This window comes from Danio aesculapii, chromosome 14 (genome assembly GCF_903798145.1).
Source record: "Danio aesculapii chromosome 14, fDanAes4.1, whole genome shotgun sequence".
Taxonomy (NCBI): Eukaryota; Metazoa; Chordata; class Actinopteri; order Cypriniformes; family Danionidae; genus Danio; species Danio aesculapii.
The window spans coordinates 51626014-51646013 of record NC_079448.1 but is presented as its reverse complement, the minus strand read 5'-3'; the positions used below and the strand labels follow the sequence as shown (position 1 = coordinate 51646013).

The following is a 20000-nucleotide window of genomic DNA, read 5'->3' as shown; positions in this document are numbered from 1 at the left end:
TTTATGGCAAGAATAATACAGATACAAACTATATTACATTAAAATAACAACTTCATAATTCAGTAATAAATGATATAACTATAGTTATATCATATATTAACTCAGTTTTTTATGATATTACTAAATGAACAAATTAATAAAATATATTTTACTTTAAAAACTTTAGATATGATTTTACAATCTGATGTATGATAAGCTAATATTAAATAAAACAAAAAAAAGAAGAAAAACTACATGAAAAAGTCAGAAACGGCAGCTAAACGTTTTTTATCATAAATATAAAATGTTTATTAAATAGTTTTTTAATTAAAGGGTTTTTTTTATTAAAAGTTTGTTGTTTTTTTTAAACCCAAACCTCTATACATATTTTTTTTTGGCTAATAATGAATATTTTGTTTGTTTGTTTGTTTGTTTGTTTGTTTCCACATCAGCAATGTATGGCTATTTCATCATGGCAAGAATAATTCAGATAAAACAAATATTGCATAAAAATAACAACTTCATAATTCAATGAGATGATATAAATAAAATTAAATAAATAAAATATATTTTACTTTAAAAATATTAGTTATGATTTTATAATTTGATGTATGATAAGCTAATATTAAACAAAAAACGAAGAAAAAAACTAACATGAAGTAAGAAACTGCAGCTAAACGTGTTTCTTTATCATATATGTAAAATGTTTATCAAGTTGACATTTCTTTTAAACCCAAACCTCTATACAAACCCAAAATATTTCGTTTCAATATAAAATTTTGTTTATTTATTTCCACTTCAGCACTGTACGGCTATTTCATGGCAAGAATAATATAAATAAAAACAATGCCTAAAAATAACAACTTCATAATTTAATAAGAGATTATATAAATAAATAAAATTACATATAATAAATTAATTAAATTGTACTTTAAAAACATTACATATGGCATTACCATTTGATGCATGATAAGCTAATATTCAATAAAACAAAACAAAAAACTCAGAAAGAAAACTTCAGTCAGAAAACGCACCTAAATATTTGTTTTTAAATCCTTGTAAAATACTTGCCATTGATATATATTAGAGTTCGAAGACTGTTTTAAAACTAATATTTAGCTAATCTAAAACTTTATCGAGAAACTACAGTCAAAAATAATTGCCAAATCTCTATCTAAGCTAATATTAAAACTAAAATGAAAAAAACTAATATGAAAAAGACAAAAACTGCAGCTAAATGTTTGTTTTTATAACTGTAAAAAATTTTGATTGAAAAATACTTACCATTGTTATCAGTTTAGGACTGTTTTAAAACTAATAATTAAATAATCTAAACTTTATCAAGACACTAGTCATAAATTATTGCCAAATCTGCATCTTTTCAGTAAGCTAATATTAAATAAAACAAAAGGAAAATATTAAGTAAAAGACTAACATGAAAAAGTCAGAAACTGCACCTATTTGCTTTTTTTTTTAATAATAACTGCAAAAAAATCAATTGAAAAATGCTTACCATTGTTATATATTGGTGTTCCAAGACTGTTTAAAACTAATATTTAGCTAATCTACACTTAATCGAGACACTACAGTCAAAACTAACTGGCAACTTTGCTTATTTTCAGTAAGCTAATATTACAACTAAGAAAAACTAATTGAAAAAGGCAAAAACTGAACCTAAATGTTTGTTTTTTTAATAATAACTGTAAAATTCAATTGAAAATTATATTTCATTTTTATATAACAGTGTTTTAAAGCTAATATTTAACTACTCTAAGCTTTACCAAGACACCAGTCAAAAATAATTATATAATTAAATTAATATTTTCAGTAAGCTAATAATAAACTAAGAAAAAACTAACATGAAAAAGCAAAAACTGCCCCTAATTGTTTGTTTTATTTAATAATAACTGTAAAAATTCAATTTATAAATGCTTACCATTGTTAAACATCAGCATTCTAAGAACAATATTTAACTAATCTTAACTTTATGGAGACACTAGTCAAAAATAATTGCCCCATTCGATCTTTCAGTAGAACTGAAACTCAGTTTCCCATTTACATGTCATAAAACATCCCCACCAGACTTTAAACTGAAGACTGATAACGTAATCAATCACAGCAATTAGATGAACCAGACCAAATAACCAGAATTTTCCCATCATACTAAAAGACAGCAGTCTTGATGTTGAGTCAGAATGAAACAATGACCATGTGTATTGTTCTTCAATATTTAGTCATACAGTGTGAAAAAAAGCCCAGTAATAAGGAACTTAAACTGAAAGACTGTTGAGGAAGAGCAGTATTCAGAACCAAGATGGTATTCCCAAAACTAAACTAAAAATAACCGAGTTGAAGGGCTCTCAATTTAGAAACTGAAAAGCGTTCAGTTCCCACACTGGTGTTTTTTTATTTCGCTAAAAACTCTTACTGAAAAAGCATCTACACAGGCAATGCATCATCACTAGCCTAAAGGGGAAAATTTAAATAAAAAACCTGACACAAATTTAGAACGACCTCAGGAATTCTATGATGATGTCATCGCAGATATATGACAGAAATAATATTGCTCATTTGAGTATTGTTTATATAGTTTGAATTTGTATTTTTATTGGTATAGGCCAGGGGTCACCAATCTCGGTCCTGGAGGGCCGGTGTCCCTCCAGGGTTTAGCTCCAACTTGCCTCAAAACACCTGCCTGGGTGTTTCAAGTACACCTAGTAAGACCTTGATTAGTTTGTTCAGGTGTGTTTGATTAGAGTTGGAGCTAAAATCTGCAGGACACCGGCCCTCCAGGAACAAGTTTGGTGACCCCTGGTATAGGCCATTAACATCAGGCAAAGGGACCCCCAATGAAATCTTTGGGCTAATTTGGGTACTACGGATGCTCCGGCCGGAGATCGGTACTGGCCAATGACCACATTTAATGATTGGCCGATCTCATAAACCCAATTTTTTATCTGTTCTATCTATTATGTTCTGCAAAACTGCTTCTGACCATGACATGTTCACACCTAAATAGTTATAAGAGACGTGATTATAGGATTATACCCAACATTCTTCATTTACTCTCTTAGGTAAGGAGAGATCTCCATCTAAGTATCATGTGCTTTATGCATTATAAAGCTTCAAGCATCAGAATCAGTACTCTGTATCAGCCAATCACCAGGATTAAAAAAATCCTGATTGGAGCATACATTTACGTTCTTGGGCAAAGTTGATAAATGTCCTTGGCCTCACAGAAAAGAAGCTGGATCTAACCCTGGCCTGGCCAGTTGGAATATGAGTGTGAATAAGTGTATGGATGTTTCCAAGTACTGGGTTGCAGCTGGAAGGGCATCCGCTGTGTAAAACATATGCTGGATAAGTTGGCGGTTCATTCCGCTGTGGTGACCCCTGATGAATAAAGGGACTAAGACGAAGGAAAATGAATGAATGAATGAGATAAAGAGGTTCATGGGGGAAAAAGCGCACACGACCCAGCTATTTCCCCATAGATAAAATATATTGTTCCTACCATTGTAATAATGATAGCAGGTCAATAAGAGCTCATTTCCAGAAGGATGTTGCTTATGGAAACCAACTGTATTAATTAAATATTCGAATCAATTTGTGGGTGACAATGTCTGGCTTCTTGACAAACAAAATGAAAGAAAGATCTTTTAAACTTCTTCATAGAATATAACCTGCTAAAGTTTTTTATATATTAAAAAAGATGTAGATGTAAAAAGTAGCTTTTGCAAGCAGAAGCCAGAGACATTTATTTTTACTATCATATATTTTGGCTCTGTGCATCTGTTTGGGAGGGTGAAATGTACTTTTTTTGTTGATGATATTGACTAAAATGTTATTTTACAGTGGAAAGACGTTCTTTTAAGCCTTGGTTACCCTGATGAAGGCAGTTCTTTGCCAAAACACGTAGGTTTTTAACGATTAGCCATGTGAATAAAGGCTTTTTAATATTTTTTTTTCTATATTTTTCGAGTGCCTTGGACTGATTTTTTCAGTTTATTCTGATGAATCCCTTACCCAAAGAGCACAGACACATTATTTGAACTACACCCTGAGCACTCTTTGTTTGGTTTTGGATGCTTTTAGGCCTTTTGTAAATACTAGAGATAAACCAACCAACACACTTTTTATTATGATTTTATTGTTTTATTAATTGATTGGGCAAATTTCCATTCATAAATGCAAATTCACAGGAAAATGTCCATGCGTTGTAGCATTTAAAAATGAAGTTGCAGTCAAGCCCAAAATTATTTACACCCTTGAAAAATTCTTATTTGTTTTGTTTAAATGAAAATAAAGCTGAGAAATACTTTTTTCCCCACAATGATGCCTCTTGTACATCGTCTTATTACAGGATATATGCAGGAATCCTAAAGGAAATTTCAATACCTTTTAAGACTTTTTAAAGACCTTCTCAGAATATAAAGACCTCATCGCCATTTCAAGTTCTAATCAGTATCAAACCTTTAACTTAATAAACAGTTGCTTATAAAAAGTTGTAGTTAAATAAATGAATAAAGCACAATCGTGCAACAGAACTCAGATAAACTCGGAGGAAAAAACCTTGAAAGAATCAATTGTTTTCAGCGACAGGTTTCAGCCGCTGTTTAAACTCGTCTTTCTCCAACCAGGAGTACGCAAACTTGCATTATCCCATTTTGCCGTCTGTTTTGCTCTGTGACAGGGCTATTCAATTAGTTTGTCATGGAGGCCAGTTCATGAAAAGCATCCCAAATGAGGGGCCGGAGAGATATGAGCGATATGAGCGATGACACAACAGCATATAAGAGCCCATATGCTGTATTTTTCTACATTAAAATGTTAATATGCTGTATTTCAAAGCACAACAAAAGCCGTGCATTGCTTCAGTAGACTTCTTCTACATTCAGACACATTCATATGTTATATTTTGAACTGCATAACAATTATGGATGCAACAATTATAGATTTTGGTAGTACGATTATATAGTCTAAACAATAATCACGGTTACACAGTTATCACGTCTAATGTATATTTAAGCTTTATATTAGGTTAGTATTTAAATGAACTGTTGTTATCATCTGCGTTCATATATACATAAACATTTTAATAATGTAATAATTTATCTAACGTATCTTTTGTTTACATTGCACTGAAAGCCACGCACAACTCTCACCGCTATGGCGTGAGATGTTTTCTACCCAGTGTGTCTGAAGGCTTGAGCGTATCGCTTCGCTTGAGCATGCATATTGGCATATATTCTAATATTGGAAATAACGAGCTTGCGCGCGGATAAGATGCGATATGTAAAAGGGCTGCTGCTATAGTTAATCCAGTGTGCGTGCGTATTAGCCTTGGTGTAGCTATAAGCTCGGAATTTTTAACTAGCGCACAGGTGGCATAACTTTGTTTAGTTGCAGCAGTTTCGTCATGTGCAACAGAAACGCAGCATTGAGAAGCCTTTACAATTAAGTATCCAAATGTTTTCGGCTGCTCGCACCACTCGCTTAATCTCAGGTGACCCACGCTCTGCGCAGCCTTCAACTGCAGCTTGTGCTGTATTAGACAGACACACGTCAATTCATAATTATAGCAGCCATTTTTCAACTGAACTAAATATATTTTTGATGTCTTGGTCACGCTATTTGGAGGGCTGGAACAAACCGTCTCGTAGGCCGTCAATTGAATAGCCCTGTTCTATGGTTTTGTGGAGAGCGTCCCGCGTGTGTCACAAATTACTTGACATCACCCGGACAGAGGAGCTTGGCCGGACGCACCCGGCCCGAACCAATCGAGAAAAATAAATATATTTATGCTTTTTGAACACTTTGGACAACGCTTGAACACAATTTAAGACCTCGTAAAAACAGGATTAAGACTATTTAATACCTTTTAAGGGCCTTAAATTTTCTCATAATTGATTTTTCAACTTTTAATACTTTTTAAGACCCCACAGACACCCTGTTATTGTCTTTTGGGAGAAGCCGGTGTCATTCCCGGTCCAAAAAAAAACTTGCTGGTTGAATAAATGCAAGTTTAATTCAGAATTTGCCAGAGGTATGAATAACTTCAGTCTTAAATGTATATATATTATATTGAGTCCATATTATCCTCAAAGAAACCCAAAGGCACTCAGGTTATCAAAGTGTATGCAATCTTTAATGTACTTTTGTGAAATTACTAGTATCTCCCTCTACCATTTGAATAGTAATTTTGTATTTAATGTGCTGTCACTGTTCAGTTAAATAATGAAAGTGCAGACCTGCTGAGTCATGGTCATTTCCAACTTGGTTTTGACCGCCTCCTCTTTCACTGGCTCCTCCTTTGGGTTCAGTTGCTCAACATGTGCAGTGTGGGACGCCCCGCTGACCTGCTCCTTCAGTTTCAGGTTCTCCTGTCTGTTCACAGCACACAGAAGCAAAATCAAAACTGAGGATTCTCTGTCTGACACATAGGAAAGACCCCTCAGTTCCAGAACTGCAGGAAATGCTGAACATCACAGCTTCATTCATCAAGAGTCTTTGGTTGCAGTTTATATTGATGGAGCAATTTAGACTTCATGTATGTAAAGTCAAGCCCTGAAATTATTAATATCACTGCTAAATTCTGACTTTTATTCAACCAGCAAGTTTGTTATTGACCGGAAATGATGCCGGTTTCTCCCAAAAAATAATAAGACTGTATATTTATATAAGAGTCCTTAACATATACTGTATATTTCTCAGCTTTTATACATATTTGAACAAAATCTTCAAGTCAGAATTTGCCAGGGGTATGAATAATTTCAGGCTTGACTGTAACTTCATTTTTAAAGGCTATAAAACATTGACTTTTTCCTGTTGAATTTACATTTATAAATGGATATGAATAATTTCAGGCTTGACTGTATGTATGCATGTATACAAACTTGTTTTAATGCCATACAAGCAGCATTGGCTATATTAAAGGCGATATTTGTAATATATATTCAATACATAAATAATATATTATCTTAAATTACAATTTTTAAATAAACAGGCATTATAAATGCATACAAACAACAATACAACACTGATAAAATGTCATAAAAGATCTTTCAATTTACTCAATGATAATTATTCTAAACATTTCAATTTAGACATACAGTTAGGTCTTTAAATATTTGGATATCGACACAATTCTGGCTCTTTTTTTGGCTCTTCTGGCACCAACACAAGTCTGCAGTTAAAGCACATCTTGTTCGTTTCATTTCAAACCGATTGTGTTGGTGTATAGGGCCAAAAATGTTAGAATTGTGTCGATGTCCAAATATTTATGGACCTAACTGTAAATATGACTTCACAACTATATGTCGACAACCTCATATTAGAGTAAATTGTTATTACATTGTTAGATTAGGGCATGTAGAATAAATTATACAGTTACAAAACAATGTGATATTAATGCTTTTTTTTAATTAATGTTTTATTATTTTAATGGCCAAACTTCATATTTATAAATGCAAATTCCCTGGAAAAACTCAATTTTTATAGCATTTAAAAATAAAGTTATAGTCAAATCCAAAATTAGGGTATGTAGAATAAGTTGATGTGTTTACACAGTTACAAAACAATGTGATATTAAGTAGACAGTCTACTAATGATCTGGTATTTGATATGTAGTTGTTATTTTAAAAGGGATAGTTCATCCATAAAAATTAAAATACATTTTTTAATTCATGTTTTATTATTTTAATAGCCAAATTTCATACTCATAAATGCAAATTCATGAGAAAAACAAATTTTTATACCATTTAAAAATGAAGTTAGATTCAAGCCCAAAATTAGGGTATGTAAAATAACTTGATGTAATCACAAAATTAGAAAACAATGTGGTATTAAGTAGACAATCTACTAACACTCTGGTATTTGATATGTAGCTGTTATTTTAAAGTGATAGTTCACCCATAACAATTTAAATTCAAGTAACCACTTAATCACTTACTCGCCCCTTAATTGTTCAAAACCCATATGAGTTTTGTTATCAAAATTTATTCTGAAATTGACGTTGACAGCTTTTTTCCCATCATGAATGTTGATCTTTTGTGTTCAGAAAATCAAAAAGGTTTAAAAGCCCAAGAGAGAAAATAAATAATGAGGTAATTTTCATTATTTTGGGTGAACTATCCCTTTAAGTCTATTGAGGACCACAATAAAGATATCACAGATTCACAACATGCTCTTTATCTTTCAGTTTTTTTTAGATTAGTAAAATCAATAATATTGTTAATAATAATAATAATAATAATAATAATAATAATAATAATAATAATAATAATAATAATAATAATAATAACACCTTAGATTTATATCACTCTTTTCGCTCTATTGCACATTTTTTTAGGGGAATCTCCTCATCCACCACCAGTGACTTGATAATAATAAACAAAAAAGTGAACTGAATTACCTCAGCTGTTCCAGATCACGGTTGCGATAGTGAAGGTCGTCCTCCATCTTTTTCCTAAGCTCGCTGTTTTCCTGTCTTAGCTGTTCGCAGAGCGTCTAGAAATGAGAGTGAATATAAAACTCTGATTAATTTAACGAACAAAACTTAATTCCTGGAGGGCTGCAGCTTTGCACAGTTTAGTTCCAACCCTAATTAAACACACCTGATCAAAGTAATTGAGTCCTTCAGGCTTGTTTGAAACCTATAGGTAAGTGTGTTGAAGCTGGGCTGGAGCTAAACTGTGCAGGGCTGCGGCCCTCCAGGAATTGAGTTTGACACCCCTGTTTTAGATGGTTTTACCTGTAGGAGAGATGTCCTCTGTTCGTTCTTCTGGACTTTGGAGGATAAATGGTGAAACTCCACAGCCATGCGGCCCAGGTGAGCGAGCAACTGGTTGGGATTGGATTCTTCAGCAAACACACTGAAGGAGCTCTCCAGGCGGCGGAGTTGACTCGCCAGCTCCAAATTCTCCTGTGGCAGGTGAAGCCCTGCAGCCTGCATCATACAGTTGAAGTCAGAATTATTCACCCTCCTGTGAATTTTATTTTCTTTTTCAAATATTTCCCAAATGAGGTTAAACCGAGCAAGGAATTTTTTCACAGTGATTCCTATAATATATTTTTCTTCTGTAGAAAGTCTTATTTGCTTTATTTCAGTTAGAATGAAAGCAATTTTGTAATTTTTTATATATTATATGAATATTATTTTATAATATTATCAATATTATTAGCCACCTTAAGCAATATTTTTGTGCAGCTGTCTACAAAACAAACCATTATTATACAATGACTTGCCTAATTAACCTAGTTAAGCCTTAAAATTTAACTTTAAGCTGAATACTAGTAACCAGAAAAATATCTAGTCAAATAATATGTGCTGTCATCATGGCAAAGATAAAAGAAATCAGTTAATAGAAATGAGTTCAGGGTTTTTGCAGGTTTCAAATTTAAGACTTTTTAAGACCATTTTAAGACCATTAAGGATTAAATCTCAGACTTATACAGAACTAAACACTAAGGAGGTTTTTGTAATGGCCCGGTATTATCATGGGTATCACAAACTTGTTTTAATGCCATACAAGCAGCATTGGCTATATTAATGGCGATATTTGTAATATATATTCAATACATAAATAATATAATATCTTAAATTACAATTTTTAAATAAACAGTAAACACTAAAGAGGTTTTTGTAATGGCCCGGTATTATCATGGGTGATTCTTTTTTTGCTTTGTTTCCCTGATTAAGGAATTTAATAAGGAATTTTCTGTCAAGATGTCTAACAAATGTTGTGAATTATATCTCTTTGCATTAATCTTAAATATTAAAAAAATAAGGATTTATTAAGAAGCATTGTTGGTCTTTGGATGATGCTGGCCTGATTGAGTGGCTTTACTTGGACAAAGCAAAATTAAGACCTGTTAAAAATGATTTAAGACACACAACACAATATTTCAGTGTCTTTAAGACTTTTTAAGGCCTAAAATGTAGTTTTTGAAATTTAGGACATTAAGGGTTTAAGACCCTGCGGGGACTCTGGAGTTATAATATTTAGAAATGTGATCTTATTCCGTTAAACAGAAATTGGAGGAAAATATGCAGGAGCTAATAATTCTGACTTTACTGTAGATGGGGGTTTATGAATGATGGATATTATCTTATTACTGAAAATTTCTGATAGGGATGTCCAGATCCGATCACGTGATCAGAAATTGGGCCCAATCACACGGTTTCAGACTCGATCAAAATCGGACGTTACCTCCCGATCAGGACTCAAATATATGTATAGATTCTCATTATTTTATAAATCATCTATAGTAATGCGGTGGCACATAGTTAGACCTCTTCTTTTACACAGAAACAGCAACGCATGCAGCATGACATCACTTTATTGCAGACACTATTGGTGAAATGCCAGCAAGCACCGGAAGCAGCTTAAAGCAGAAAGCGCGAATATGTCTGCGGTCTGGAGATATTATAAAGTTGATGACGACAGCATTGCCATAGCAAACCGTAAGATATGTAAACTTGGGATTACCTGGCGGGTATTTTAGGTTGAGGTGCTATTATATTAAATTTGTTTTATATTTACTGTTGCGCTAAAGTCCAAAAGTGAAGAGTTGATGTTATTTATTACTTGATTGTTCAAGTTACTTTACAGAACTGCTCTGAAAAATAAGGAACATCCTGGATCGGTTTCTTCGCTTTTCTTTATTCTGTTTTATAGAAGTATCGGATCGGTTTTCGGTATCGGCAGATACTCAAAAGCAAATGACTCGGACTTTGAAAAAAACCTGATTGGGACATTCCTAATCTCTAATGTTTTTACACTAAAATACATTTCAGATAAATAAATGAACAAATCAATAAACAAATAAATTAATTAATTAATTAATTAATTTATATGTCATAATGCCATATCAGCTCCATTGGCTATATTCATGACAACTAAAATACATATACAAATAACAACACCATCAATAAAAAAGTCATACAAGTGGTTTCAATTAGAGCAGTGATAAATACTCTAAAATCCCTCCAAAAGAAACATTTTTAATCATTTCGCTAAAAATATTTCCTAAATTAAAAACCAAAAAACTAATATCACTTAAAAAATGAAATATGTTTTATCATCAAAGCATTCTTGCACAAGACACAAATAGGTTTTTCTTCTCCTTTCAATAAATATGAGTGTGTAAGTCTTGAGTGGCCACTTATAGATCTCATAGATGTACTACCAGATCATGTCTAATTTCAAAATAAATATATTTTCTTTCATTTACAAGTGGATTTACTTCATATAATTTATTGTTTATACATTCGCCCCATTCCTTTTGCCACTTCTCATTAATGCACAGATTCAGATCAGCTTAGATATCAGACACTGAAAGAAAAAAAACTCCCACTACACAAATATTCCCAGTTTTAAAAACGCATGTTCAAAAGTTTTTGTAACCAAAGACCATTTCATAAACTGACACACACATGAGTTTTCTGTCTATCTGTTTACTAAGTAAATCCTGGAGTTTCCCTCTGAGTCATGCAAGGAACAGAATCATTCAGATGCGTTGATTCATTACAATGAACAAATCCCTGATAAGGAAGGGCACAGAAACAGCTGAGTGACTACAGTGACTGGAATCTCTCACATGACTTACATCCGTGCTACAGAATGACAGAATAAGGAATGTTTGAAACGGAGCAATAATCCAGCAAAATACACACACAAGTTCACACACGTGCCGTTGTCATGCCCAGGATTTCCTAACATCCTTTACACTCACCGTTTGTGTTTCAGGGGCAGTCTTTTCTTCCATGTTCACCACCTCAAACTCTGATGAACCTTCCTGTAAGCACAAAAATTCACAACACTCGTCACAGCTCGTAATGAATATTTTAGAGGAAGGAAAAAAAAAAAACATTTACACAACTGGAAGCTGCATTCTCACTAGATTTTAGAAATAGCGATTGTGACAGCTACGGTTTACTGTCAATATGGCTCCAAAATAGCCAAGTCATGAAACTGGAAGATGCATGTCAGTGGCTTTTCACAGCATGATGAGAAACAATGACACATCCGTGTGAAACACAGCTATGAAGAGTCTGATTGCGAATAAATGAAGTCAAAAAGAATATTTATACTTAATTAATATAATAAAAATAATTAAATATACACTTTTCAACTAAATCATATACAATAATACAAAATAATTTAAAAAATATAATAATATGTGAATAAACTCGTATTATTATATAAATATAATAATACATGAATAAATAATCTAAAAAAAAGCCAGACATTTTTTAAAAGCTAGATGATATAGCAGGTTTTTAACATGTTAAGCATAAATATAGCGTATTATTTCATGGTATCAAAGCTAGAATGCTAGCTGTAATTTTTCAATTACAATGCACATTCTGGTGATCATTTGAATACTAAATCTGGATTTTTCAATCGATTCCTTCAGTGCAGCTTTCTTGACATTACAAATAACTTGTAGTGCAAGTTGTATAAAAGCAGTGTTTTGATAGTAATAAACAGGTTACATAATCATATATCTTAGTAGTGGATTAAAATAAACAAGCATTAACAAAACTGGAAGGTATTTTCTCAGTGTAGGATTTTCACATACATTACATGTGAATATAGCATATCGCTTTCAGGAAATCAAAGGTAAGGAAATTTAACACATTTATGGTAATCATACGCAATTAGGCATGGGACAATTACCCTTTTTAAGGTATACTGCGGTTTAGAAAAATCAAGGTATTTAAAAAAAAAAAATTTAAATTAAAAATAAATAAATAAAAAATAATTAAAATAATAATAATAATAATAAAAAAATTAAATTAAATTAAAAAAAATGTTTGCTATACCATTTCTAAGGTATTTGTGGAGTTTTTTAAGTGTTTTTTATGTGTTGTAAGGAAATCTGTGTTTTTGAAGCTAATGACGATAGTAGAAGTAAATGCTTCATTTTAATTATGTAGCCTGACATGTTTACTGTTGCAAAATATTATAAATGTTTCCTAAAATGTAATATAGTGTGTCAAATGGGTGAAAGGTAGTTTTTTACTAAGACATTAAAAATAAGTAATTATTTTACAATTAATTATTTACTATTGTATTAGTTTTTACTATGCAATTATTGTAATTATTTACAATTGTAATTATTTTACAATTATTTGTACGCAAATCTGTGTTTTTGAAGCTAATGAAGACAGTAGAAGTCAATGATTTAATTAATTATGTAGCCTGACATGTTTACTGTTCCAAAATATTCTAAATGTCACCTAAAATGTAATATATTGTGTTAAATGGGGGAAAAAGTTGTTGTTTTTTACTAAGACATTTAAAAAGTAATAATTTTACAGCTGTAATCACAATACAGTGATACCATGAAACCGTGATATTTTTATCCAAGTTTATCAGACCATCAGAAACTTATTCCGGCCCATGCCTATAAACAATACTAATACATAAAAACCTGTAATATCATAATAATAAAAAGTTTATGAACATAGATCATAATATAATTCATCGAATAGCAAGTAATTAAAATGAATGAAATAAAATAAATTATTTACCCATCCATTCATCCATCCATGCACATCCATATAGATAGACAGACAGACAGACATTAACAGTAATATTCTGACAATAATAACAACCAAATTATACTTTATAGTTTATTAAAATTGTCAGACATTAAACAGGATTAAAAATGATAGATAGATAGATAGATAGGTAGATAGATAGATAGATAGATAGATAGATAGATAGATAGATAGATAGATAGATAGATAGATAGATAGATAGATAGATAGATAGATAGATAGATAGATAGATAGATGGATAGATGGATAGATGGATAGATGGATAGATGGATAGATAGATGGATAGATAGATGGATAGATGAATGGATAGATGAATGGATAGATGGATAGACATACAGAAGTTTAAAATGTCAGACATATAATAAGATTAAAAACAGAATTTTTACAATGTTTGTATGACAATAGTATATTGTTTTAACAGTAATTTAACGTTATAATATGTTGTGATAATCATTTAGACAACATTAACTAAATAGTACAGTAGATATTTTCATATCAGATTCAGAAGGGCTAAAAATAGCCAGCAATTCATCAGAACATGTACTATTTCAGCAGAAGAGCTTACCGTTGCCTCTGGCTGTAAAGTATTCCCAGTCAAACAATCCCGAGACTCTTGTCTTTCTGTTGTAGGATGACCGTGACGTTTTCCATGGCCTGAAGAGAGCCACAACCACAAAAGATCAGCTTTAAAAGTGGGGTTAAAATCTTCACAGACCTCACTCCATCAGAATAATGACAGATGTTTACCTTGCGTCTCAGTTTGTACAGGAGTGCCCATACACAGACTGGAGGCAAAACTGGTGGCAGAGGACTTCAGCACTTCGTTATCCCTCACCAGCTCCTCCACCCTCTTCCGAAGCTTGGCTGCTTCAGCCTGAGACTCCTCTAACAGGTCTCCTATCAGTCATGAGAAGAGCAAACAATGCTTTACATAACAAAAAGACATGACACAATAACAAATCAAGTGACTGGAGATGCCCGCTTAAAGCTGAAAATCCGGTTTGGCTACATTTTTTTCAATTCCAGATCCACGAATAGAGTTTAAAGTCCAAATTAGTAATAGAAACACAAGTTTACCGGTGAACTAAATGATGACTCAGATGTCTTGACTGAGCAACGTGTAAGTCATTTAGCTACATGCAACCTAAAATATTCTGCTTAGTCATAGACAGTTGTGGAAATTGAAACCATTTAAGCGCTTACTACAAAATCTTACATCCATGTGGTTTACATTAAAGTGATAGTTCACGCAAACAAATTAATTTACTTACGTTCAAGTGGTTTCTTTATTGTGTTAACATTAAAGAAGACTTTCTGAAAGCTGAAAACCTGTAACCACTAGCACTAGAAAAAAAATAATAATAATATGGAAGTCAATGGTTACAGGTTTTCAGCATTCTTCAAAATATCTTCTTCACTGCTCAACAGAACATCAAACTGGTTTGGAACAACTAAACAGTGAGTAAATGATGACTGAATTTTCAGTTTTGGTTGAACTATCGCTTTAACTGAACCAGCCGGTTCTCAAACGCAGTTAAAAAATGAGTGTCAGTTTCAGAGCCCTCACCTAAACTTTTCAGCCCTTTCATTCTCTCCCTCAAAACGGTGTTTTCCTCTAGCAGCTGTCTGTAGCTGAGGCTGCTGGCCTCGTCTTTAACCTGGCAATCGCTCCCACCGGGGTCATAGATGCGATACGGGCCTTTTCCCTCCATCTGTCACCCGTCACTTCCTAAACATGTTTCCCTGTACTAAAACAGAGAAATCAGATGGTCATTAATGTGTGTGTGTGTGTGCTGTACAGACAGGTTAAACATAACTCTCAGATCACCACTGTAACGTGAACGCACAAAATGAAAAGATTGTTGATTTGCAATTCAAAGAGCAGCATTTGAATAATGGCTTTTTGGGGATTTCTCTTTGGCTATTTCAAGACAAAACAATTTGAATGTGCGTCTTTGATAACGCAAGTAGATTGTTTTAAAGGATTCATTGAGATATACTCAAGTTTATGATATCTCCTGCTTTAAGTTATACTAGCCAAACAAGCTCTGACTTAGGCATAGGCATAAGATTCTGATGGTATGATAACCTTGAATAAAAATATCACTGTATCATTGTATTGCGATTACTGCTTCAAAATAAGTTCTTTTTAAATATCTGGGTAAAAAACATCAACTCCTTCCCAAAAAATAAAATATTTTGGATCAGTAGCTTTTGATATACAGGTTCCTTTTCTGCTGAAGATAACGTTGCCCTAAAAAACTGAATAAAATAGTTGTGGAAAACATGTAAACATTTTTTATAAAATTAAAAAATGACATATACCTTAGGAATGGTATGACAGAAAACTTTGACGGTTTTAAAACCTTTTCCAAACAACGGTAAACCTTGAAACTAGTTATCGTCCCAAGCCTACTCATCGTCCAAGTTTACCACATGACTAAGACCAAATTACATTTAAACTACATGCCAGATCAACTGAGGTAAATTTGGTTTTATATTCACAAATCAAGACTTTTATAATAGAATTTCAGATATTCAATATTAGTCGCCAACGACTATCAAAGTACAGCATTGTTCACAGTCAAATAAATAGTCCTGGTGTTGTTTTCAAGCTATACTTACAATTGACTTCAGACTAATATTCAAAGTAGCATAGGGAGTGTCACACAAGTCGTCACAGAACAAATGTGTGAATATAAAACCAACTTTACTTGGTTTTACAGATCAAACCAGCATCCAAACAATTTAATAATCATGTGTCATCTCAGACAAGCAAGCAAAAACAGCAAACCTACCTTCACAGTAACTGCAAATCCAACTAACTAGACTTAATCTAAACCCTTTCACTTTCCTTTCCGTGACGAGTCGTGTTTAAACAGCTCTGCTAGTGTCAACATCACGCAGATAGGTGATCTTGGACCAGATGAAACATCATCTAGGGTGTCATGTTTATATCTAATCCCCTCCTAGCTCTTCATCAACAGCTCTCAAATGACTTCACTTACGACCTCAGACAGATAACAGTACGGAAAGCTTGAGCTTTTCATGAGAATGAGTCGAAACCCTTTACCCACACAAGGTCAAGACCAACGCATTTAATATTCTAAATAAATGACTCGTTTTTAAAACAAACATAAGATGCTGTTAGCTTAGCATCTGGCTAGCAGCAGGTGATGTGTTTACCACGCTAGCAGACAAAAGCTTTCACGCTAGCTCTCCCCGAAGCCACAAACAGCATCCAATTACACGTAATAATGTCCTGGGAAAGAGCGAAACACAGCTGTCGCACGACAGCGGCTGTAATAAGACGTATATTACCGTTGTTTTTGCGTTTTTTACGAAAAGAGAAGCTCCTTTCTATATCCTGGCGGAGACGAGTCTTTGATCGACCGGAGGTTTGCGGAAGTGGTTCGCGGCGCTCGCCGGGAAATTCCGCAGATGTAAACAGAGCCGTGTTCACTCGACTGATGGGAAGTCCGACTCATTTCCGCGACTCGATTCTTAAGAACGGTTCATTTAAAAGATCCTAAATACCTTTTTGTCAAGTACCTTTTCACATCCTCAGAAACATCAAATCGTGTGTCCGTGTAAGTGTATGGCAAGCCGTTTTGACATTTAATCAATACCCCAGTATCTATTTTCATAATACTAGTACCTATTTTTTTTAGATCCTAGTATCTTTTCCATTAAGTACTAGTGTTTAGTCATTAGATACTAGTGCCTATTCTTAGATACTTGGGCTGTTTAAAAATATACTAGCGCTTACTCATTAGACACTAGTTCTTTTTATTAGATACCAGTTCTCATTCATTAGATAGCTACTTATTCATTAGATACTACTAGTACTTATTATTTAGCAGTGGTGGAAAGAGTACTGAAAAATCATACTCAAGCAAAAGTACCATTACTTACCTAAAAATGTAGTACGAGTAAAAGTTACTGTTGTAAATATTACTCAAAGCAAAAGTAAAAAGTAGCCCTCTACTCAAGAGTAGTGAGTAGTGAGTATTACACTGTAAAAAGCTTTACATGTAATTTGTGGTTGTGTGTAAACATAACATTCAGTAGTGCATTTAATTATTCCCCAGCAGGCACACCACGTCATATTATGTTAATATTAGGTTAGATTTGGTTCGTGATGTCAGGTGACCAAAATTCAACGTCTAGCCAGTGTCTAAGGACAACATTATTTTGATGTCCAATAACTACATCAAATGACATTGATATTTGGGTGATTTTAAGTTGTGTTAAAGTGACCAAAATACAACGTCAAGCCAACATCTTAAACCAACGTCATATTGACGTCAAATACTGATATTTAATCGTCAGGTATTGCAACCAAAATCCAACGTCTGATAGACGTCATAGTGGTAAAGTCCACACCACATCAAGCTGTAACATCATTAGACGTTGATTTTAGGTTGAATGTTGGACATTGATGTCGGCCTGATATTAAGTTCTGACATCAACCCAATTTTCATTTCCAAACAAAATGCAACATCCCCATGACGTTGGCGTATCTGACGTCATTCGTCATCTTCTCATCAGTGACATGCATCTAAACAGTCTCTGGGTCAACGCATGTAAAGATTTTGGACATTTTCTTTAGGACACTTTTAATGCTTCCAAACAGTTTGCTGCGATTATAAATCGCCCATGTCTTGAGGTAGTTTATTATGATGTGATTTACCTTTATGATTTGATTGGACAGGAATACAAGGACTGATTCTCCTAATCTCCTAAAACAAGAAAAATAAAGTAGTGACTGCAGGTTGAAGGAAAGTAGTGGAGTAAAAGCACAGATACAGCACTAAAAATGTACTCAAGGGAAAGTAAAAGTGCACATTTTAAAATCTACTTAATAAATTATGATTTCTGAGAAAAACTACTCAATTACAGTAGTTGGAGAATTTGTTTTTTGTTACTTTACCACTGTTATTTAGATACTAGTATCTATTTAATAGGTACTAGTACTTATTCATTTATGCACTAGTATTTATTTAATAGATACTAGTACTTATTGAATAAATACTGGTACCAGTTCATTAGATACTAGCAACTATTAAATAGATCTAAAAGTTATTCATTAGTACTAGTATTTATTTATTAGACACTAGTATCTTTTATAACTATTACTAGTAACAATTCTTAGTTTACTCGTCTTATGTTATGACTATCGAAACATTTTTATTATTAAGCATGTTCATCTAAACATTTTACTAGTAAAATAAAAAAATGACTAGTAACATTTCAAACAAGTAATATTTAATAAATGTGTACAAGTTTCTTTAAAGTAAGTTGTAGTATCTATTTCAGAAGTACTAGTATCTATTTAATAAGTACTCTCATCTAATCTAATTAATAAGCACTATATCTATTAAATAGATAGTAGTATCTAAGGTGACACGGTGGCAGAGTTGGTAGCACGATCGTCTCACAGCAAGAAGGTCGCTGGTTCGAGCATCGGGTGGGTCAGTTGGCATTTCTGTGTGGAGTTTGCATGTTCTCCCCGTGTTTGCGTGGGTTTCCTCAGGGTGCTCTGGTTTCCCCCACAAGTCCAAAGACATGTGGTACAGGTGAATTGGGTTTGCTAAAATTGACCGTAGTGTATGGGTGTGTGTGTTTCCCAGCGATGGGTTGTCGCTGGAAGGGCATCCGATGCGTAAAACATATGCTGGATAAGTTGGCGATTCATTCCGCTGTGGTGACTCCAGATTAATAAAGGGACTAAGCCAGAACGAAAATGAATGAATGAACTAGTATCTAATAAATAAGTACTACCTATTAAATATCTATTGAATAAGTACTATTACCTAAAGAATAAGTACTAGTATCTAAAAAATATAGTATGAAAATAGATACTAGTACGGGTTATTGATTAAATGTCAAAACAGCTTGCCATACATGTGTCTATGTGCGTCTGACTATATAGGGTATATGTCTTGTTTTCTCATTTTAATAACAAATGTTAATTATTTTCAGAGATTAATTCAAACATTTTTACTGCTCGTTCAAACTTCTTATATAAAATGAGTTAAACAACACAATTCTTAAGAGTTCTTGGGACAACTTAATTATTTTATGTTCAATCCACTTACGTTTGAAAAACAATTAAATTAACTTAATTACTTTGCGTTGGAACAACATGAATTCATTTGCGTTGGAACAACATGAAGACAATTATGTGGAAGCCAGCATTTTTGCTTCAAATAACATTCACAAGAAATTATTTCATTAACCTGTTTTCTAACATGAAAAAGCCAAAAATTTAATTTACATTAGAATTAAATTGAAGATTTTATAACATTTAACACTAATAATTACATTTTTATTAATTATTAATAATATTTAAAAATGTTAAATATTAAATATCTGAATTATAAATGTTATATTTATTAATTAGGGGTCATGGCGGCACAGTGGGTAGCACGATCGCCTCACAGCAAGA

The 20000-nt window shown here is 32.9% G+C and overlaps 1 protein-coding gene across 4 annotated transcripts in view; it reads right to left on the bottom strand.

The window, feature by feature from the left end:
- The window catches only part of tnip1 (TNFAIP3 interacting protein 1), a 51479-nt gene that overhangs the window by 26682 nt on the left and 4797 nt on the right, over positions 1–20000 (bottom strand). For 2 of the 4 annotated variants that reach the window (XM_056471772.1, XM_056471768.1), the window contains exons 1-8: positions 16871–16981; positions 15117–15297; positions 14297–14446; positions 14115–14203; positions 11716–11778; positions 8732–8926; positions 8393–8487; positions 6231–6366 (exon numbers count right to left, since the gene is read on the bottom strand). In XM_056471772.1, coding sequence (XP_056327747.1) covers positions 6231–6366; positions 8393–8487; positions 8732–8926; positions 11716–11778; positions 14115–14203; positions 14297–14446; positions 15117–15261 — 873 coding nt within the window. In that variant the 5' untranslated portion in view covers positions 15262–15297; positions 16871–16981. Of the gene's footprint in view, positions 1–6230; positions 6367–8392; positions 8488–8731; positions 8927–11715; positions 11779–14114; positions 14204–14296; positions 14447–15116; positions 15298–16347; positions 16416–16870; positions 16982–20000 lie in introns of those variants that run through there. The other 2 variants (XM_056471770.1, XM_056471769.1) reach the window with 2 other exon arrangements.